This window comes from Lepisosteus oculatus, chromosome 5 (assembly GCF_040954835.1).
Source record: "Lepisosteus oculatus isolate fLepOcu1 chromosome 5, fLepOcu1.hap2, whole genome shotgun sequence".
Taxonomy (NCBI): domain Eukaryota; kingdom Metazoa; phylum Chordata; class Actinopteri; order Semionotiformes; family Lepisosteidae; genus Lepisosteus; species Lepisosteus oculatus.
Genome location: NC_090700.1, coordinates 38,984,887 through 39,008,722, shown reverse-complemented (window position 1 = coordinate 39,008,722; position 23,836 = coordinate 38,984,887). Strand labels below are relative to the sequence as shown.

Sequence of the window (23,836 nt, the reverse complement as noted above, 5' to 3'; positions counted from 1 at the left end):
AATTTTAAGACACGGGGAAGTGTGAGTCAGAGTAATCGGATTGCTGTGATTCAAGCTTAAAAGGGTGTTTAACTCAATGCAGTGAAGATATTTATCTGTTCGGCTCAGGACTGTATATAATAACACGTGGAAGGACGAAAAGACCCCCCGCTGCACAGCACAGTGTCCCTTCCATTGAGCTCTCCTCTGTGGTACACAGCAGACCAAAGCAAAACTGACTGTGCACATTCCCCGAGTGTTCAGCGGGAAAAGAGACAATGATATTCCAGAGCAGCAGGGCTGTGCATCAGCAATCTCCTTCAAATGCCTGACTTTTGTTTTGAAATAAAATAAATTACCTTCCTATTGAAATGTAATACTGTACATCAGTACTGTAAGTGTGAATTTACAACAGATTTTTGCATGAGTCAGATTTCACAGGGGCTTTTTTGATATATCAAATATTAATGCACATTCTGTACTCTGTACCTTAAAATTGAGTTAAACACTACTGTAGAACCACTGCTGGCAAAAATGAAAAAGTGCAAATACACACAAGGTATTTATATACATGCATACAGCTGTTACAAGGCAAGATACCAAACTACAAACAACCTAACCTAAAAACACACACTGTATGATGCAATGCATTTTATGCTTCTGGATGGAGCTCTCTCTCTCTGTTTATCTGTGTTGTGCTTTATTTGATTAAACTTCATTAAGCAAAGGAAATAATTAGCCATACTGTAACTTCAAGTGGGGTGTTTGGCTTGATACTTTAATGACTGTGTTGCAATTAGCCTATTTTAAACTCCCTTTTTATCTGGTAGAATCTGCCCTAATAAAATGGTATTTAAAAATAGGTTAATTGCGACACAGCCCCATTTATGCAATTGTTACTGGAATAAATGAAGTGAGCTCTTCAGAGCAGAGAAATGATATGACTCTATGATAGAGTGATGGATCCCTCTAGTGGTCACATTAAGAACTACAGCGACTACAGCGTGCGTAAAAATGAGACGTACTGTAGTTTTAACTACATCTGATTTACAAGCAGAGTCACTTTACATGTTTAAAATAACGCATTCTTTACGATTTTGGTCTACTTACTTTATACAGCTCTCAACAACTGCAAATATCACGTTCATGGAGACTTTTTCAGCAGTGACTATATAATAATTAAGTTTTTTAACGTCGTGCGTTATTCATAACTATTTTTGCAGCAAATACTTGTCCGAGTAAATAATAGACAACCGATACAGCAAGACACCTCCCCTCAATTATTTCGAATATTTAAGAGCAACAGCCCCTCCAAGCGGATTGTGGTCTCTTTGCGTGTAAAAGGGTTAAAAACACTACTGCCACATATTTCATTGTGCTTACATTTTAAGTTTCCACGTACCTTTTCAGGCGCAGTTGCATTCTTTAAACAATTATTAATAAAACGTGTTAAACGAGCCCCTCTAAAGGACTGCTCATCACAGTGCTTTTCAGTCGAAGACGTTTGCGTCACTTCCGATCGTGCGTTAGCAGAATGGATTCTGGACCACAGGTCATCACACCTGAAGCTGCTCTTTGGAAATCAGAAAAATGATTCTCTTGTAAGGTATCAGAATGTCAAAAAAATGTATTTTTACTTGTTATTGTTAATGAAAAGAGGATTTAGGGATACACACAGTACACAGTTATTATATAAAGTGAGTATGCATTTTGTCTTCATAATCTTTCATGTCCATTTATTCCCCTGAATCAGTAGAGTTCAAGTTTAGCCTGTGGGCATCATACAGCGAGCCTATGAAAACAGCAAACCTCACAGAATAGGAGGATCGAACTGGAGCAACACTGGTCATTCACAGCAGTGGTTCTCATCCAATCTGAAGTTTCATCATTTCACCGGCTACCAAAGTCTTTAGAAGCTGGTAAAGATGCCAAATAACTGTCCTGTGAGGCCCCCTCCCATCTTCCCAAAGACACCTGAAAATCCCAACCCCTAGCAAATAAACTGACTGAGTTCAATAGCATCTGTGGTCATTCCTGAATCAAATGAGCTAAAAAGTACACCCAAGAAAGTGAGCTTTTACTCATGGGAGAATGGCATAATTTATTGGATGTTACAGCTTTTTTTTCTGCCAGAAAGAAAATATATTTCATATAAATTAAGAAAAATAAATATCAGATTTTACATAAATACATTTTGTACAATAAATCTACCAGCCGTATAGAATTGTGACACACTGGTTCACGTTCATATAACCAGCTGTACACTTTGCAGTTTCTTGACAGCAATTAAACATCCCCACTGACATCAGCAGTACCTTCATTTAGTCATTTGTTAGGGGAAAACTTTTTTTGAGACTTATGAAGCTAATTTGACTTTTCAAAACTTTTTCCATGTGTTGTGTTTTTCCGCTATCTCCGATTCTGAATGACCCCAAATAAGTTATGGGGTGATGTGTGTGACAATCAGAAATGGTGACTGAGAAGCATCTGGTATTTCTGCTCTTTCTGCATTTGCATGGTGCACTTTGAACAGGCAGGGGAATCACTGGAGAGGGGGGACGCCCACTCGTGTAGCGGAAGAGAATCCCCACAGTCTACATTCGACCCACCCCCTCCTCCACCCCCAAGCTTTGAAATGCACCCCGAGTTTTTGCAGGGACCTTCAATTTACCAACACCATTACTTAAAATGCCAGTAAAATGGGGGAAAATTTAGCAAAAGGGAGATAAAGGCAGGAGAAAACCCCACTACAGAGCCCAGCACCGGGTTTGATCTGTAGGGGTCACTGTCCGCAGTGTCTGGGTTGGCCTCGCAGGTTACGCACCATGACTGACCTTGTGGCCCAGTCAAGTCGATCCCAGACCAATTCATTCCCTTGACAGGCTTGAGGACAAACAAGCTGAGAGCCTGTCAGCCTATATGGGGCAAACCTCACATAAAAAGATACAAAACTGAATCCACACTGCATGCATTAAGATTCCTTTAACTATGACCTATTCCTTTGCAGAGAAACAATTCAGACAGGACGGTTCTCGGAATGCAGCTAATGAAATAAAGATGAGCCAGAGCTGACATTTTCATTAAAAGTATTTTTTTGATTCATTTTTAAAACATCTTTAAAATGTCAGTTGGTGTGATTTTGGTAAACGCTGTGGTCATGGGAGTGCAGTACTGTTGGTTCAAAATAGATTTTCTTTCCACAAAAGGCAGTGCAATGTTTTAATTTGAACAGATTACAAGATTCCAGCAGCCAGAGTGCAGACCGATCAACGCCAGAATAAAGTGAATAAAGCTATATTACAGCATCATTGGCAACAAGCAGCTCGCATATTTATCTTAATCATAATCACAGCACCTACACAGAAACACAAGTTAATGAAACGCTGGGATGTATTCATGTGTCTCCTCCACACGTCGTCACACATGAGTTGCTTTTCATGTAGGGGGAAATGGCGCCCCCTTGTGGAACACTGGTGTCACAACTAATCACAATCACAGTAGCTACCTGAGATTTTTTTTTCACAAGGTTCTGGAGTAATTCACAGGGCTGTATGTTATAAAGAACATTGTTGTAGGAGTGACCCTTTGAGTGAATAATAGAGACACAGAAAGGAAAACAGCTCAAGATATGGTATGAACAACAGCTCAAGCACATTCCTCTCCCCATTAACCCAGAACTGAGTTTTCTTTTACATAGCAACCAGTTTTGAAATCAGTAATATATATATATATCAGACTGTGGTTGCTGCTACTGTATGAAACATGGGAGGGGCAGCGTGGAATGGAAGCCCAGGCACTCTCTCCACTGAAACCTGCACTCCGGCCGCCAGGACTCACACCGGGGGCTCCAGAGCTCCGCCGGGAGAGACCGTGTCAGCCGGAGGAGCGACGCAGCTCGCTGGGGCCCAGCCTGTCCCGGAACCTGCTGCCTCTGAACGGGACAGCTGGACCAGCGCCTCACCAGGAAGGGACTGCGCCCGTTTACAAGAAGCACAGTCACGTTCAAACCGATGCGCTCGTGGTTTATGCGTCGCCAGCGAAGCAGTATCTAGACCCAAGCGCGGCGCCTCCTGCACCAGGACAAATGCCAATACAAATTCACACAGCAGCAAGATTCCAAAAGCTTGTGAAAAGAAAACGAGAAGCCGTTCCTTCTACGCCAGCCCTGCTTCTCCTTGAGCTTGTCGCAAAGGGAGAACAGCTCCTAGGCAGGAATCAGAGCCTAACCTCACTTTCTTGTTTCTTCTGAGCTTCTTCACACACAGGCTGAGAGACTTTTCTTAGGTTGATATCTGTGACACAACTGTTTGTGAGAGCTTAAGGCTTTCAAGAGCAAACGATCGGACATCCCATACAAGACAGGGTGCCCGATTTCAAGTAGAATCGCAAACTAGTGGGGAAACGGCAACACCAGATCCTCATCTGGGAAGGCAAGACCGCTGGCAAATAAAATCCACTCTGTACAAGACAAGGCATGTTGAAAAAAGTCTTTTTTTTTTCAACCGGATGACTTACATTCTGCATTCTTTCATCCTGCTTCTATACTTTTCCACAACCTTGCACTAGGAACTCTTTCTGGGGAATCTACTAAATTCAGCACACGTCTCCCCAATCCTTAGCACCCAGCTGTACAACAATGAAGTACTCCCTGTGTGCTTCACATAGACAATCATCTCGCTTTTCGTTTGCATTAGCTGAAATTCACAAAGCTCATTCAAATAGAGTAAGGTAAAAGAATCGCCTTTAATCTAATTATCATTTAAATATCAATATTTCCTTAAAAAAATCAACCATTATAAAATTGCAATAGTAACAGTAAAAAGAATACAGTTTTCATTTTCTTAAATCAGATGAGGACAACATTCCTGAACTGACAAAAGAACTCGGCTCCACCACCCCCCCAGATATTAGACAGACAGGCAGAAATATTTTCAAATGACATTACAAGGCAAAAAGGTCGCTTTGGGATCAGATAAGATAATATAAAATATACCTGAGTGGCATAACGGCACTCAGAAGTCCACAGTTTTCTTCTTTTTGAATTAAAAACACTTTACCAAAAAGTCTAATTAAAAAAAAACACATTCTTGTATAAAGTCCACAAAATAAAATAGGTTTTCAGTGCTTTGGGAGGAGAACAACTTTATATAAAACAACAATAAGAACAACAGCAACAACAACAGAAGAAATCACTTTTCATTTTTCTCAAGTTCAAATATAAAACAACTACAGGGGTCACAGCTCCACTCACTCACTGCCAGGTGGGTGTGATGTGCAGTAGGTTTGCGCTGCTCAGACGCTGCCCTCCGACGTCTGCAGCATAAGAGCAGCCAGCCCACAGCAGCCCCCAGAACAGCAGGTTTCCTGCACGGTGCTGCTGCAGGTTAGTCCTAAGAAGACCGATCCCTTTCGTAACGTTGAACGCCTGTCTCTGCAATCCCGAGAGTTTTTAGCGGGGTTTGCCACGCTAAAGCGGCCTACCTAGATGTTTTGCCCTGGTGCGTTCACCACCGAGAAATCTCAAAATCTTGTAGCAATTTGCACAACAAGTTTTTCCGCAAGAAAAAACCCTATTTTCCCCAAGCCACTTCCTGAGGACTGCCCGTTGAGTTTTGCAAACGTACAATACTGACTTGGCCTCAGCTTGTTCAAGCTCCGCTGTGGAGCTCTGCCTAGCTGTCTCGCAAGGAAAGGATTTCAGGGCTTGGCACTGCCTCTGCTTCAGCAGGGTTCCTTGGGCTGCTCTAAGATCCTCCTGCTTCTTGGCAGTGCAGAAAGGTGCTACCGTCCTGCAGAGGAAACCGAGACTGGCCAGTGTTTCGGCGCAGAGAAAAAAGGAAAGAAACGGGGGACAGAGCCCGACCGATGTGCAACGGGGACCCGCTTCCTGTCTCGAAAGGAACGCGGATCGGTTCCTGCAAGCCGGCCGGACTCAACTCCCCCCACTCCCCCGACATCGTTTCCAGAACGGCGCAGCGGCGTGTCGGCGCCGGGTGGCCGCGCGGCCATGAGCACGATGTGTGTGAGTGTGTTGAGTGTGAGAGGGCTTGAGGGAGGGGACCGGGGCAGGCGGGGGTGAGGGCAGGTGACAGCGAGGGGGAGGGGTGGGGGTCACAGCATTTCTGTGTCCTCCATGCTGAAGCTGCTGCGCCGGCTGCTGTCGACCGAGGCTTCGGGGGACATGGCGGAGAGCAGGGGGTCCCCTCCGAGAGGGGAGAGTATTTCATCCATGAAGCCCAGCCCCTTCCTGCTGGAGGGGGAGGTGAAGGAGAGGTCGGTGAGCTGGGACAGCGGGTCCTGGTAGCCAGCCGCATTGTCACACAAGTCCAGTGTCTGTGCAAAGTCCAGCTGCTGGGAGCTCCCCACTGACCCGTACTGTATGGGCTGCTGCGGCGGCTGCGGCAGCTGCGGCGGCTGCGGCTGCGCCTGCTGGTGATGCGCATGCTGGTGGTGCGAGAACTGCGGCGGCTGCGGCAGCTGCGCTGGCTGGCGCAGGGGCTCGGCCGAGGCCTTCTCCTCTGGGCTGCTCTCCAGCCTCACGAAGGAGCTCAGCATCTCCGTGTTGCCCATCCCCGACGGGGAGCTGCAGGGGAGCCCGTGAATTTTCGCTTGCATCTCCAGCTCCTAGCAAAAACAGTTTGGGAAACAAAGGCCTCTTGTGACCAAATTAAAAAAACACGAGAGAGCATGCATGCTTGCCCAGCCCCTGCACCCTACATGAAATCATCAGCAGGTTTGTCTTTGCCAGCGATAAGTTTTCTTGGGAGGCTACTGCCTTACTTTGTCTCCCTGTGCAAGATACTGCACTTTCATGTCCTCTGTCCTTGAGAATCTGCTGTCCGTCTCTGCCAGTGTCAATGCGTAGTTCACCCTAGCCCTAGTAAGTTGATTTGAGCAAGTGTCGGATAGTTCATTATTTCTATGGATTAGGGTTATGATTCATGAATAATTCATGTATTATTCATGAAACCGTGTAGTGAGAAGCACGAAAATGTGGGGCTTGTATGGATGGGATCACGGGAACATGACAGTCACAGTGCAGACCTCTAGTGTCCTGCACAGGATACACGTGAAAGTCATCAAGGACACTGTGAAGATATGGTGACCTCTTGTGTGTAATTAACTATAATTAATTGCATTAATACAGCTCTTCACCCATTATTCAAGTGCAGCTACCACAGAGGTGACATGCGGCAGCCATTCTGCACCAGCAGCCCCACTGTCGGGGGAGAACGACACTTCAGCAATGAACTATGGGAGGTCTTTAGGGTGGGCAGACTGCACAAGCCCAGAGTGGAATCTAGCTATCACACCAGAGTACCGTGCTCTGCAGTGGTCCATGGGTTCTGTTCCTCATCGTCCTCTTTTGAGCACGCATCAAATTAATCTGCTCTGCTTTGCAGAATTTTCATATCCATGTCATTTCATGCAAAATTGCAAAGTTGTCATTTTGAAACGCACAGAAACCTTCATTGCCCTTCTAGAGGTGAGTCTGACCCAGGTCTAACTCAGGGGTCTCAGGCCAGGTCTTGGAGAGCCTGGAATATTCTGCCTTTTGTTCCAACCAATGTTGTCAATAAAACAATCATCCTCATTATGTTCTAAATCAGACATACAATATATAGGATTTATCTTAAAATGTCTTTAAAGTTGATTACACAGGGTATTCTCTCTATTAAAGTTATAGTTGCTTTGCACCTCAGATCCTGGTTAGAAGACTTCCCTACATTTACAATCAGTTTCTGAGTTTTTGCTATAACAAAGCACGCCATCATTGTTGGACATCCTACTGTAGGAAAATTGCTGTTGGATTTTTCTAGAATTTGGGAACCAATCAGAGGGATTTACATTAAATCTTATGGGAATCAGTTTTGATTGACAAATTTCCGCCTAGACCCGCTATCTAACTCCGAACGTGGCTGGAACAGAAGCTAGAAGACACCGCGGCCCTCCAGGACCTGGGTTTGAGACCCCCAGTCTAAAGCTCTGATCCTCTGCCTGGTTCAGCCACAGCCTCACTGGGATTCAATTTCAGGATTTCAGATCCAACCTGGATGCGCAGCAGGAGCTGCTTGTTGGCCATCTCCATCCTCCTGAAGTTGTTTTCCACCTCCCGTGACCTCTGCACATCCTTCTGCATCTTCTTGATGTACTCCACCGAGGCTTTGAGGATGGTTCCCTTGTTCCAGCGAATGTCCCTGGTGGGGAGAGAGGCATCAAAGCACTGCCTGCCAGTCTCTTTCCCATGGGCACTGCATACACATACACACGGTGCACCCCCCAGAAATTCACACCCTCAGCACACACGCAGCGCCACGTCGTCAGCGCCATGTCCAAGATCTAGTCCTGTCTTCCTGCAGGTGAGTTAATAAAGAACTGAAGAGGTCCTACAAACCCTAACCTTGGCCAGTGAAGCCCCAGGCCTGCACACGCACTGGGACTGACTGCAGTGCACAACTGTGTACTGCTTTAACAGGAACTCTTCAGTTAAATCAAGACCAGCACTAGTTCTACTGGTGGAACAAGGAATGAGGAACAAGGAGACCAAGCGCCAGCATGTCCGTCATACACATTTAGGCTCTTGCACACACATGTCCACACTCACGCGTGCAGATAGACACACTCACATGCACTCCCACACACAGACATGGCTACTTACAGGTCGTTGGTCTTGGGAATCATGGTGCCCAACTCCTTGATCCTATCATTGATATTAAATCTGCGTCTTCTCTCAACTGGCGTGGGCATCAGAGATGGTGAAAGACAGTTGGGAGTGGGAGAAGAAAAGATATTTGAGTGTTCAGCATATAGGACAAAGACAAACCAAATTACTGTTTTTTACATCCCCCAACTACTACTGATCTCCTTATCCATTCCATTCCCATGGCTGAAACAGAGAGCTCTCTGCAAGCACTAATATCTAGTGAAAGAATATAATACTGAGGTCTCTATGCATTAACATGTTTTAAAAGGCTGTTTATCCTGGCTCTGTACGATGATAATTGCAGTGCACAGTGTTTAGCGCAATTCAGCCCATGTTTAACGGCCTAATTGCAGGGATATTTAACTACAACTGCATGTGTAAACATTCAACAATGACTGGTTTTGGAAAATGCCACCTTGGAAATCTCTGGATCCCTTCCAGATGTCAGTGACATTCTTTAGAGTGTTGTTTCTGCATCTGAGAAATGCTGTAGGTAATTTAATTTTTTGCAGTTCTTGCAAAACCCTGCAGGTTAACTATACACCAAAGTGCTATATACTGTCAGTTAAATATTTAAGGGGATTGGGGTTAAATGACACTGTTGATTCCTTCCCCATAGCTGTACTTTAAACTGTCTGGAAGATCGTAAAGAGACTCACTCAGGTTGTGATTGTCTTTCTTCTGCCTCTCCTTGGCCAGAGCATGGACCTCTGCATCTTAACAAAAGACAAATTCAGTCAGTCCTTGGGGTCCTGTACTCCTCTCCATCAACATCTGTATAGTCCCTACCAGTCTACATCTGTATAGTGCCAATCTGTCAATATCTGTATAGTCCCTACCAGTCTACATCTGTATAATCCCTCTCCATCAACATCTGTACAGTCCCACTCTGTCAACACCCATCTGTACTGCTCATACCAATCCAAGTTAACGTCTTTCCCTCAATGTCAACATCTTAAAACCACTTCTAAAATTTGTATGTGTGTCACATAAATAATGCATATACACACAAACACCTTTTTGAAAAAGTTATAAGATTAATTTTATATATTTTTATAATATTTATACGGTAAAAATAAATGACACAACCTTCAAAAGACCTGCTGCAAAGACTTACTCTACATTTTCTAATCAAACACTTTCATAAAACCAGAAGCAAAAACAGAAAGTAATTCACAAAATTGCAAAAAACAATCAGCTTCTCTACTATAGAACACACCCCTCCAAAAACACACATACAAAGCAAAGGAGAAGGGAGAGCCTTCTGTAGGATCTCCTGACGTCCCTAACGACACGTTCCTACTGGAATAACAGTCAACCTTCAGCTGAGCCACTGCGCTCTCTTCCTCCAGCACTGCCCACTGTCCAGGCTCAGCGCTCTCAGCAGTGATTGTGCTTACCTGACATTTCCCTTTTGATGGTCAGGTTGGCTGGGCAGGAGTTGCTGGTCATGGCAATAGCTGGCCCAGCAATACCTGGGCCAGAGTATCCTTCTAAATGGCTACTGGACAGGGGCAGCTTAAATAAAAAAAGACACAAAAAAAGAATTATAGTGAGTAAGTGAATGAAGTACAACACCCTTCAGGTTTCTCAATGACAGGTTTTAGGTTGTGCCTTTCCAAATTGTTTCTATGATGAGCTTGAACACCACACAAAATGACAGATTGCAAAGAGACTGATAACAGGAGAGGTTCATCAGCTCCCCTAGAATTTAGCCTCCCCCCGTTTCTAATACGTTTTGGGGAGATGCGTAACCCTAGAAAATCAGCTTTCTCAGATATAACCCAGCAACCTCAAGATTTGATCTATAATCTCTAAGCTGTCAGTGTGAAGTCATAAACCAGAGATAAAGACTTGAGATAAGACATAGATAAAATATAAATGCTGAACTTCAGGAGAAAGTAATGATTGACTATCAGGAATTCTCTCATTTATCATCTTCTTATCGCTTTCTTCTGTCTGTATCCTTTACTTTCCTGAAAATTAAATGTCGCTGTACCTAGACCTTTCAGAAACATAAAAGGCTTCAAGAGACATTTTGCTATCTAGTGACAGATAATCGTTCAACCTTCTAAAAAGAAATTAAAATAGTAAAAAAATTTCAATTGTCAATCCTTACATATTTATCCCAGATGCAGTACTATAGCAGTATGTACCAGCACCAACAGCTACAGTAGAACAATTTAGTGAGATATGTAGAAGACTAGAATAGAATAGATATTTTTCCTACAGTATATATCCTTCATACAATTTATAAGACAGACATGCAAGTTGGCAGTGATCGTGAAACTGGGAGTAATCTAATGACTGACAAAAGATGAAGATGAACTATTAGATTTAAAAGAGGCACCACAGACAACCCTTATCTTTCCCATGACAGAGTTTGTGCTGGCTCTTCCCCAGCTGTTAAAGCTCGCTTCTCTGTGCGTTCCTGGTAATTGGTAGTGTTCATTCTCTGCGAGGAATGGGGTTATTATGCAATCTGAGGGTGATGATTCATCTGTGAACACAATGGGCCCTCATTTGCCGAAACATCTGTTTACCAGTCTGAGGGTTAATTTCAGTAAAGTCACCACTGTGCAACAATGAGAGCTTGTTAGTACAGTGAGGAAAACTCTAACACGGACTTTTAAAAATAGTCTTTAGGCTTTCGTCTGCTTTAACCCTTTGCTTAACTAGGAACAGGAAAGTGCTTCATTGCTGGTTGTTAATGAGGCATCTCTAAAGTAATGATTAGATACATGTAGCAGCACTCTATGATTAAGGACAGCAATGTAAGCACAGGTTCCAAAGTCACAAAACAAAAGATAATATTTTGAAGCTTATTGCTGCCATCAAGGAAAGAAATATGTTGTGTTATCTCGTAAAATGATCTCATCATTACAAGATAGTACATTATCACGTATTTTATGTGATAATAACATGATAGCACAATAGCCATATAATACTTACATTATCATTAGTTTTCAGCATTGCAATCAATTGCAAGGTACACTCTTTCTTGTTTAAGGATAAGTGTGAGGGTCCTCAGGGTTTTAACGATTGTGTTCACATTAGGTTCAAAGTGCTACATTTCATTATGAATAACCCCCAGTCGAAATTAAGTCCATACACATTCTGCAGCGCTGGACACTGTCAGGAACACTAAACCCAAACTTCCAGCTGAGCTCTCAGAAGCTTCTAGGTGCTGTCATTGCACCATTTAAGAGGTTGTGCATATACTCAAATGACCATCGGTATCTTGTAATGACACAATAATTTACTATCTAGTAATTACGATATAATATACTGTTTCGTAATTATGAGATACCACATGAAATATTTTTTTCCTTGATTGCAGCAATGCGCTTCTGTAGTAATCAGGGTTTCTGCCCCCCCGTGTTTCAAAGTTTCCATAAAGGGATAGGCTACAGCCGGCATGGCGTCACCGCAAATGCAGTTAAATCTACACCTTCGCTCAATTCGGCGTTGAAAAAACTCCAGCTGCCCACCACAGCGTGCTGCAATGTGTTAACCTGCTCAGGGTGTCAGCCTGCTGGAATGCAGCACACTGGATTGATTCCACCTCTTCCTCTGATGTGCATTGTTAACCCTCGAAGGATTAAAGAGTATTAGCAGGATTTAATACACATAAACAACTGGATAAACAAAGGGATTTTACTGATTGAGTCCCCTTTTCTTAGGACAGCTCCATTCTAGCCAATCCTCTTTGTATTTATTCGTGTAATCTGAAAAACCTATTTTGTCAAACTAACCTTTCAATAATGGGAATTCGTAAAACAAATTGCAGTTTGCTGTCTTAAATGCTTTAATGTTTTGCTGGTAAACCTTAGACTGTATTTCACTAAGCATCTATGATTGTTTTTAAAGCACAATGTGCTGTATATTAGCACACTGCATACAATCTTCATTTGAAAAATAAAACTAATGAATCACATATGTTTAAATGCAGTGTTTTATAGCAAAAAGCAATTAATCTAATGAAGTCCTAGCTCAGCAGAAAGAATGTAATGTACACAAGGCTGATCAATAATGAAACAGATCAATAATAAGACTGATCTCTGTACTGTGTATTGTGTCTGAAACAACACGACAAAACAAACAGCTACTTCTGGAAACTCTGTTCATTAGATCCCTTCAGGATCCAAAAGCAGAGGCCGTGATATTTTAAAGGACAAGAGGCATGTCGCTGGGAAAGAGCCGCATTTTCCCATTCAGACACATGGGAGGTCCTGCACCCGGCCTCTCCTGGGCCAAGGCATCCTGTGCACTGAGGGGCTTAACGAGAGCAGCAGCAGTGAGGACCCTGGGTGACAGTTCACAATGAGCCACAGCTTCAGCCGAAAGCTAAGAGCAAAACTCCAGGTAGGGAGAAGAAGGAAATGAAGGAAAAAGACAACAATGTCAGAGCTGGCTTCTGCAGATGGATCTAAGTAACAGTGATTCTGGTATGTTTATACTGTACATCCACCCACCCATCCATTTCCTAACCATCTTATCTCATACAGGGTTGCCCTATCCCGGCAAGCAACAGAGACAAGATGAGATACACCCTGAGAATGCCAGTCCATCGCAGGGCACACAGACACAAACACACCCACATACAGTACACACTCACACCAGGGCCAGTTTCCTGGCAGACACAGTAGTGCCCCAGGAACTGAACCCAGGACCCCAGCGCTGCTGGGCAGCCAAGCTAACCACTGCACCGCCATGCCCTGGTATTTTTAAGTGACCTTTTATTTTCTAGACAGTTTTCATGCCTGTCACTTTATCATGTTGTGGACTGTTTCTATAATAGTCATGACTAGCCTCATTCAAGCAGAGATTTACACTGAGGTACAGCGCTACTAAAAGCAGAAGAACATGCAGCAGAAACTTGGCCATGCACAGCAGAGATGAACTGTGTGGAAACTCATGACAAACCGAGGCAAACAGTGCAAGGGGGGGTAAAAAAACAGCAAACATTAAGAAAACACTGCCACAAAAATGGAACACTGAACTTCTGGATGGGTCCTTCCCTTTTACTGAGTTACTGCCTACAGGTCACAGACTGTAGGCAATGTCCTGAACCTTTAATTCCTGTAGCGACATGGTGGCTAACACATTCTCTAAAATCACTTCCAATCAGTCGTATGCCATACCCCTTGCCAGGAACATGCACCTCTCCTGCTGTTCTCTTACCAGCTGTATCTTCTGCCCATCAATCACCTCCACAATGGCATAGCTTTTGCCTTTCACCTTCATTGCGGAGGACCTGCCTGATGACTCAGCCACGAGCCCCAGTCCCAAGCCAGAATAATCCCAGATAGTCTCAAACACAGGCTCTTCTATCCTCCTCAGAAGCTAAGAGAACTGAACTTTCGCCTCTTTGGACTTTCAGCCTGTTTTCTCCTGTGGCCAAGTGTCCCTCCAAACGTCTTGTCTTGTAAACAAGTTTAACTCTAACTGGCATTGGTTTAATTGTTAATTTCAAACAGCCACTTTAAAGCAGCACAGAGCAAAGTACCGACAGTCTAAAAGAGTTCTAACACAGTTTTCTTTTCTCACTTTAACATTTTTCTAAACTTATTGTTATCCTTATTTTAATTACTTCCTCACCAAACTAGCCTGTCTTTGCAATACACTTTTAAAAGGTCACTGCAGGTTATGTAGAAAAAAAGCAAACATGCATTCAGACACAGACAATATTGGTAAATCTAAAGATTGTCTATTTCGGCAAACGATCATTTACCAATTAGTGGCAGCTGTTATACAAATTGCTTCAGTTCTAAACATGATCATGTTGTGAAACAAAAGTTCTGCCTCTTTCAAAAATAACATTTTTTTTCAAAGTATATGTAAAGTGCCAGAATGGCCAGCACAGTAAAAAAGTACAGTACTGTATATACAGTATCATATTTTAAGGCAAAAATATTTTAAGAGAAGGAGATGATTCTCTATTTGTAAACTGGAGTTTCAAACAGAATAGCAACCTAAAATGCACATACTGTAAAAAGCTACTTCAACAAAACCTGATGAACTAATTTCAGTAATTGGATCTATCTAAAAAACAACATATCAGATATAAAACACACAATAAAGAATTGTGCACAGCGATTCTGAGTGCCACTTACTGTGTTTGGCATCTGAATCACAGGGTCAGTGTAGGCTTGTATGTCATCATTATAGCTGGACTCCATGCTGATGATGTCATCGATGACTTCATCCAGCTGCACAGACAGAGGAGCCAGATTTAGTGTTGCTAGGAGATAAAAAGACCCAAACCCACACCATCTGGAAGCCAGACAAACAAACAAGGGCTACTATTGATTCTTTTGTTGCCTTATGAGGGTAGAATGCATTTTAACTCTGTGCGTCTTCATATCTGACCACAGCAAAAAAACTGACCACTACAAAGTAGCAGGCAGGCTTCTGTGACGTTCTTGGTTGACGCCACACAGATGCCTCAGCCAAGTCAAGTTTAAGGTTATTTCATGCCTTGATATAAAAAACTCAGATATAACTCTCCTAAAACACCTCAAGTTCTTTCATTAAAAATAACTACACATAGCAGGAGAGGAGCCACACAGACACACGCACATTGTTCACCAAAATCAATGACAGCACCAGTGACATGGTCGTAAATGAATCTAGAAGGGACCAAAGTCTATGTGGTGGTGTTGACGAAATTGACTCTTTAATGCAGTTTAGGTGTACTATAACTTTGTTTAAACTGTAATTACAGCCCCACTGCAGTAATTGCACCGTTAAACAGCAATGAGAGTGAAGTTAACACTTTGACCTTAAGGCACTTTTTAGCCCTTATTATCTTTGCTGTACGAAACAGCTCAACAACAACATAAAAAACGCATCCACTTTCAGCAAAGCAACGGTTCAAGGACTGTTTGGTTCTCTGGAAAAGCAATTTTTGGAAGAAATATTTGTACCCTGGGGCTTTAGAGACAGAGATAACTGGTGCAATGATTTGTTTTATTCAGCGATTCAGAGGGAGATCTACTTTATGTTTCTCTGTGGACCACTTGAGTTTCTGACTCAAAAGTCAACATTTCTCAGATTGACAGAACGGCTTTTCAAGCATTTTCCTCCAGTGCAAAATGTGTTCTGCTTTTACTTGCTCACAGCTACTCATTTTAACCCCCCTTATTCTTATTAAATTTCACAGCAACCCAGAGCCTATCCCAGTTCAAAATTCTTCTTCAGTACAAACTTTTAGCTTATTTTTTGATGAATGTCCTTATTTTGACTCCAGCTTTTCCAGCATATTGTGTGATAATGTGAATGCCAAAATGTAATAAATTACAGAAAATAACAAAAAAGAAAGACAGGCAGCTAAATAACAGAATGTTAGCAAAAAAAAAACCCCTAACAATCTCAGCAGTCTAATTTCACCAGGAGTGCTCCTGTTGTCAAAAACCATAGCTTTAAAGAGTTAGTTCTTACCCCAAAGTGAGCAACAGGTACCTCTTTCTCATGGCTGGCGCTGATGTTCAGCATGGCCATGGGGCTGTTGGGGGCACTGTTTCCTGTGGAGGGGGTGATGAGCTGAGCGGGGGCCCCAGGTGTGGGGGGTAAGTTCGGAGCCCCTGTCACTGCGCTCACTGCCTGCTTGGTAGCATAGGTGGTGGACAGGTACTGTTTCACCTGCTGCCGCTGGGATTGCTGGATGTGGTACTTGGTGGGGTTTTCCAGATGTGTCTGCACCTGCGGAGCACAAACAAAGAACTTCATGAGTGTTCATATAGTGCCTTTCATGCCATGGCACTTCGGGACTGTGGATCATCTTTTGAATGTCAAGATCAATTCACAAGACAACAGGAATCAAGTTTCGCTTTCAATTGTCTTGTGACGTCAAATTCTACTTTACTATTAAACATTATATGAAAATCTTTGTTTGAACTTGCACAACTTTCCATGATCATCATATGTACACACATACTCCTCCTTTCACCATCGGGTTAGCAGTTAAAATTCGACAGCAAAGAGAAACACAACAACAGTAAAAACAACAGGAGCCCATGTTTCTCACCATTGTCTTAATGATCCAAGGCTGCCATCCAGCCTGTTCCTGAAGTTTCCCAGACTATCAGGTCCAACTGCACGGGTGGGCAGCTGTCCTGGTCTCCCACTAACCTTTGTGTAAAGGACTGCCACCTTTTGTCGGCCCTGAATTGTAACTTACGTTCTGCCTTTGTGTTACTGTCTTGGTATTGAGTATAGAGTAATCCACTGGGTTGATTTGTCAGTACCTTTAAGAATATTTTTCCAAATATTTTGAATACTCTAAATATTTTTATGTAACCTTTCTAAGCCTTTTCCTTTCTGTAGCACAGCCACCACAACTGTGCACAAGCACACTGCGTCTAACCGGTTACATCCACCAAAAGCCTGTCATGCTTTCAAGAAAACCAATCTGAAAAAACCCTCCCCAACAAGACTTCAATGCAGACTCCACCTGGGCTCAAGAATGGGAATCACCAGACTTAACCAATATGTGTCACATGCCCTACTCAACAACCTCCTGGCTTTCACCTCCCGAGAAAAGAGTGGTCCACTCGCTTTAGGATTGGTCCATGTCTTGCTAGCCTCTACAGATGAGGAATCAGAGGCTGATTCCTGACGCTACTGCTTGTGTCAAGGTAAAACTTATTTTACTAAATAAGTAAAAGAAAGACAGAAATTGTGTACAGTCAACACCAACTTGGAATTTCAGTACGTTCTGCCCCTTTTTACTACATACTCTGGCTTTCTAGCCACTTCTCCCCATTGTCTGGAAGAGTACAATGATGAGTCAACACAAACCAACTCCAGACTACTAGACAAAATTGGTTCTGGGGAGAGTTTCACTTCTGTACATAAGATGCCAGTGCAAAGGGTTTACGCTGTATTTTGGAACCAAGATATGCACGTGTGTTGTGGTTGTCACTGTGGCTCGCTCCCACTCAGGTCAAAGGCCCCCCAAGCCCCAGCCTGGTCCCTCATCAGGGTTCAATGGCCTTTCTGGAAGGGGAAGTGATCAAGACCACACAGAGAAGCTTGCTCAGATGTGCCTGCTCAGTTCTAGGCACAGACCCAGGCCATTACGTAACGCTGGAGCTTAAATCCATACGCTGGAGGGCTGAGTTCCCCTCTGAAAGTTTTGCTGCAAATCCTGAAGGCACCGCGTGCCGGGTGAAAGGCTAGAGGGGATTGCCCTCATTCTTTCACTTCAAAGGCAGGCAGACTTCAGGGAACTTTCTTGTGTCTTTTTTTAACAAGAACTTCCCTTCTTCTGTTATACTGCTGAAATCCTTATAACCCTCAAAGAATGCGAACAAAAAAAAACTTTTCCTTTCCAGCAAAAAGTTTTCTCCCGTTTTCCCTAATTCTTTTTGTTTTCAAAGCATCTCCGCTCACCGAGAAATGTACATGTCAGATTCTTGCATTGCGCAGTGCAGTCTCAGAGCTCTAATGTCCTCCTCGGGGACATTCTGTTCAATTCAAGCTAAGCTGTCACAACTTTGCTTAAACAAAATAAAAAGTCACTGGCTTAGCAAAAGAAAAGCCAGTCATTTCTACAGGCTAATGAATGCAATCCAGATCACTGTCATCTCAGGAGAAAGGAGAAGTATAATGTTAAAAAGCACACTGTCTTATCAGCTAAGTTTCTGCACACCTTCATGCCGAACTTAATGGGCACTAACTCAGACTGCTGGGAAGTAAAGAAATAGGTAGAAATCTCATGGCTTCTCAAGCATAACCAGGTGCCACATGGCTGGCCAACAGAGATCAGAGAAGAGCGCTAAGATCCAGGAATGACTTCTCGGAGGTGGATCTGACCAATGTGGAGAGCTGGAATGGTGAACGTCACATGCATACTGTAGCTCTTTGTAGTTCATTTTCTATACTTGGCTCACAAACCGAGAGGTACCGCTCACACCAGCAATTCCTGCAATAGCCTGCTCATCCTCGGTTTTAAAGCAAGATAAGCATTTTAGAACAATGGAAAAAACACCTTCCAGCCATCTTTTCTTGTTGGCAAGACACTAGAAGACCAGCTCAAACGTGTTATCGGATAGGATACATGCATGTTATTTGACACGGTACATGCATGGTTAACCACAGTCCTTGGTTTCTGGTCACCCCTTAGCCACCGTCACCTAAAGGCATGGAGCAGTTTACCTGTTAAGCAGGTAATTTGACTACTGAAATCATTCAGAGACGCTTTGCAGCAAAAAAACACAAAATGCCCTGTAGCTTTTCCAGGACCAGAAATGACTTAACCAACCTGCTAAACTGATCATAAAGTCCCATTTGTCACAAGTCATTAGGAGCTGAAGGATAAGGGTGACCTTTAAAACCTGCTGGATTGTGGCCGCTGGCTTGGTCACCCCAGTGCAGGTTTTTTTTCATTCTGCATTTTATCATTCAAAGCAATGAAGGGACCTATCAAAACTTTATTTTCTGCTGAAGTATTTGGATCTAACCTACACTATAGGCTAAGTTGGGCACTTTGGATGAAATGCCAGGGCAGTTCACCATCTACACTGGGCAGAAGCTGAATTATCACTGGACTTTCAACCAATTTACCGCCTATCCGGGTAGATGGAGAGGCACTCACAAACAGGGAGAAAGATATTGCAGTTTGAAGCCAAAGTGCACAATTCCATCAATAACTGGGAGCATCTTTTTTTTCCCTGTGGCGCTCTGTGATACTCTGAGCCCCCCTTCGCTGATAAACTGGCAGCCTTTCAGTCACTCGCGGCCTGGGCCGAGAGGATGGCAGGACGGATCCTGCGATAGGCTCCTTCTTATTTTTATCGGACTTGTCTGGTGTGGGTAGCACAAACGCAAACACACAAGCACAATTAAGATAAGATAACATGCGGCTTCGGCTTCTGCTTCTAGCTGCCGGGCAGCTGGCAAAATGCCTGACTCTGGCATCTGACTCTTACACTACAGTATGTAGGAGCATGATTATTTATTTCCCTCTAATATACATCAGCGCTTACCTGGCTGCCTCTCCACCCCATTACGTCTGGTTTATGTGTGATCCAGAGCAAGTCCTGTCTGCCTTCCACCTGTTACTGGCTGCTGTGTGCTGTGCACGCAGTCCAGGTCTGTGCCAACCTACCCAGGACCTCCCCTCTCAGGTCTTCTTAAACTGGACGGCAGCCGCAGCACGTGAGGGATTATTCAGCGTGGCTGGATGGACACTGCAGGGCTAATTGAAGCTTACAGCGTGGGCTACTTACTTACCTCTGCCCTACTGCTCTGCCTGATCTCTACCAGGCAATTAACTCAGCTGGGGTTAAAGCCCTCGGGTCTTACTGTTCTCTTGACTACTTCAAACAAAAAGGGCAAGGCAGCTTAAAATCCATCGGTTTTTTGTTTGTTGGTTTTGGTTTTTAAGTTGTTACCTGCAGCTCTATCCGTCCCTCTCTATATCCAGCAAGCATAAGAACTGTCGCGGTCAAATTCATCCATTTTCTAACTCTGTTATCCAACTCTGGGTCGCAGGGGAGCCAGAGCCTCTTCCAGCATGCAACAGGCGCAAGGCAGGGTACACCCTGGACAGGACACCAGTCCATCGCAGGGCACACACTGGCACAAACACAAGCGTGCACATGCTCACACCAGGGCCGATTTTCCCAGAAGCCAATTAACCTACCAGTATGTCTCTGGGCAGTTTGAAGAAATTGGAGAACATGAAGGAAACCCACAAGAACACACAAACTCCACGCAGATAGCACCCCAAGGAATGCTAACCACTGTGCCACACAAGTGCCCACTTCCAGTCCTCACATCCACCCAATTTTCTAGTTCTCTTAAAATCATCAAGAGCTGAAGACCTTTAAAGGGCATTAAAGTGATCCAGTTCAGCAAATGACCAGCCCTGCTGAGCCCTTATAAGCAGACGTGAGAGGAAAACAGAACAACAACCACAATAATAATAATAATAATAATAATAATAATAATAATAATAATAATAGGTGTAAAAACAGAGGGAAGCCCCCTTATTACAGCATACTTTGGTGGAAAAACGTTTAACATTTTTTCAGACTCCTACTGTGCTTTACCATCTGGACTATGTTGTACCATGACACTTATTTGTAAGGTATGTTCACTACACTATACCATGGTATTACCATGGTCCAGTGTAGTGAGACTGAGTGAAGAGACTGCAGCACAACTATGGTAAAACCATAGTAAAAAGGCAAAACCAATGCGACTGGGGAGCCATCTCGGAGCCAGTCATGTCCACCGGTGACCAAACACACACAGGAAGTGGCCAATCCCAGCAGCGCCCGGCACCGGCCTCACCTTGAGCACCTCCACGGGGACCTGCATGGGGGCCGGGAAGTTCATGGGCGCGTTGATGGCGGGCGTGGACGGCAGGGGCATGCGGTGCTGCATGTAGTGCATGGCGGCGGCCTGCTGCTGCTGCTTCTCCCGCTGCTCCTCCTGCTGCAGCTGGTCCCTCATCAGCTGCAGGCGCAGCCCGATTCGCGACGCCATGGCGGGGCGGGGCAGGGCGGTGGGGGAGGCGGGGTCACAGGTGCGGGTCGCTGCGAGGCAGGAAGAGACGAACATTATTGCGTTACAATGGCTGAGTGCACTGTCAGACGAGGTCTAGAAGAGTGGACATTTCTATCCACATATCCTTCGATGTCTTCACTTCACTCCCCCAGCATGGCAGCGCACCTTAATTTCCCTCACTAGCATCACTATTGCATTCAAGCAGCTTCACACGATGGTGGCCCGGGGATACAGGGACACGCCCCTACAACCCACAAAATGGAAACACCCCTCCGGCCCACCCTCTCTGGACATCACTTGTTCTATCCTGTCTGGACACACCCCTCCAATCCGCTCCCTCTGGACAAACCCATCTGCTCCACACTCTCTGGACACACTTTGCCCAGAGAATTGCCGAGCTTAACAATCAAAGAAGTAACAAAGCACATCAACTGATACAAAAACAATAATAGTAAGTAACTAGAGTATAATTGCTAGAAATATTCTACAGTCACAGTCACTGTATATGGAAATAGCACTGACGCTGCTTAAGGAGATACTCAGGACACCTGGGCACAGTTAGAAAACTAGTTAGAAAACCATCCCTCTTTTACGAGCAAGAAATAAGTTATTTAAAACTCTCCTAATCAAATACGGTAAGGCAGCTATTGGTTTTGTTATTAGCGCTGTCGTTATAAATAGCAGCAGCAGTGGTGCTGTCAGTCATGGGATGGTCACGAGCCCGTCGCTGTTGTGTTGTGTGTTCAAGCTCTGTCACGTGACTGTGGCCGGGACATCCCCCCACCTTCCCAGTGTGTCCCCTGTGTCTCGGGGGGTTCCCCTCCAGCGGCACCGGCTGAGCACCAGCACAGTGCCCCCCCTGCACGGGCTCAAGCCGGCGAATTCAGCAGAGACCCCTCGCCCAGACGCAGACCTTCAGGAGCCTACACTGATTCTGAAAAGCACTGAGAAACGGCCCGTCTGTCTTCAGCCTGGTTTTATAATGACACCAGCACAACAACAAGGTCCCCCGCCTTTCAGTCATCTGCTCAATTATTTCATTCAACCAACAATCAGGACAACCAACCAGATCACCTGTTTTTTCTATAGATCTTGATCACCTTCTAATTGGAGATTACCAGTAAAACCTGCAGGACTGTTCCTGCAATATTATAGAATTATTAGCTGAACTGCAATGCTAACTGGGGAATGGGAGAAAGTCTGCAGTTGAAGTAACTTGCAGGATAAATATTATTTGATATAAGACAACCTGCAGAAAATAGATGGAACACTTGCTTCAGGTCTAAAATCATGGAACACAAGTACATACTTCAGCAAAATCTCAGATTTTCTCTGGATTTTATTGAAAAAAATAGCCGCTGTAAGATTTCTAACATACCACTTTTTTATGAGTTGGATATGTGCATATATATCCCAAAGCACAGTTCCAGCCCAGAAAAAAGTATCAGAAACAAAAGCAACACAGTGCCCTAAATTTATCTTATAAGAGACAGTGTTGCATGTTTATCACAAAAACACAGCTGCAAAATAGTTTATTTTAATTTCTGTGAGAGCTGCCAAGGCACACTGGCACAAATGCTGACAGGGGGTCCTAACACTAAAAAAGGAGAAGGAGACTCAAACCTTCCTAAATGAAACAGTAACATAGGTACAGCAACAACAAGCTTATTGTCTAGAGGTACAAAGAGATGACCAGCTCCTATTGAGAAGCCAGTGAAGGGGACTTCGGCCCACAGAGCACATTTCACAGCCCGGGTACAGACACACAGCGAGCTTTTGTGTCCGTTTTCAGCTGCATCACTTGTCTGGATGTACAGTGAGTCGCCAGCCGTTGGGCAGGACTGCACATAGCGCACGGATGTGCACGCTCACTGTGCAGCTGTGTCCTTGATGGCTGGCCCTCAGATATCAGATGGGAATAACAACAGATTCAACCATGGCCATTCCAGCAGATGCACACCAATCTCAGTGATGAGTCTTGCGGACAGGCACAAGGAAAACTGGAATTTCATTTTTTTAATTAATTGAGCCGTACAGGTATGAAAGCACCACAAAACCAAGAAGAATATGAAATGCTAACTGAAGCTTGATACTTTTCATTTGCAAGGCAAATATACCAAAGCCAACAGTGCCTGGTTGACAAATACACTTGTGATCCGAAAAACCCCAAAGCAAGACCCTCCTGGTCAACACACAGATGCAGAGCTTTTTCAGAGAGCTTGAAATGCTGTTACACCCAGTATTTTTCTCTTTATCGACGGCCTCTGGAAGCCAGGACGTCTGTGAGAATAAATCCTGGCTTACCGCAGCTTTGATCTGACCCCTGGATGGTGACTCCTGGAGACTTCCTGTCAGGTAAACACGAGAGAGAGAGAGCTGCCGCCAAGCAAGCTGGGGCTGCACTTCTGCAGCTGAAGGGGGGGCTGAAGTTGTAACTTCATCTGCTCTAAATCTGCCAGAAAAGGAAATGATTTCCAAACTGTGACATTGCAGCAATACGAATGTTGTTTTTTTCCTTTGTAGAACCGGCAGTGTGGGTACTCTGTACCATGTTTTCTGTCCACTTCACCCAGAGTGCACATCGTTAAACCCCAGAAGCACTGAACCCTGCATTTTCCCATTCCCACCTGTAAC

The 23,836-nt window shown here is 44.1% G+C and overlaps 1 protein-coding gene across 8 annotated transcripts in view; it reads right to left on the bottom strand.

Moving 5' to 3' along the window:
- Positions 1–3,184: 3,184 nt before the first annotated feature.
- tfeb (transcription factor EB) overlaps positions 3,185–23,836 on the bottom strand; it is a 41,128-nt gene continuing 20,476 nt past the window's right edge. For 6 of the 8 annotated variants that reach the window (XM_015342588.2, XM_015342594.2, XM_015342590.2 and 3 more), the window contains 8 exons: positions 20,987–21,231; positions 16,127–16,387; positions 14,800–14,895; positions 10,084–10,201; positions 9,343–9,399; positions 8,639–8,714; positions 8,030–8,177; positions 3,185–6,603 (listed from right to left, as the gene is read on the bottom strand). In XM_015342588.2, the coding sequence (XP_015198074.2) occupies positions 6,091–6,603; positions 8,030–8,177; positions 8,639–8,714; positions 9,343–9,399; positions 10,084–10,201; positions 14,800–14,895; positions 16,127–16,387; positions 20,987–21,181 (1,464 nt within the window). In that variant the 5' untranslated portion in view covers positions 21,182–21,231 and the 3' untranslated portion in view covers positions 3,185–6,090. Of the gene's footprint in view, positions 6,604–8,029; positions 8,178–8,638; positions 8,715–9,342; positions 9,400–10,083; positions 10,202–14,799; positions 14,896–16,126; positions 16,388–20,986; positions 21,232–23,506; positions 23,655–23,836 lie in introns of all 8 variants that reach the window. The other 2 variants (XM_015342593.2, XM_015342597.2) reach the window with 2 other exon arrangements.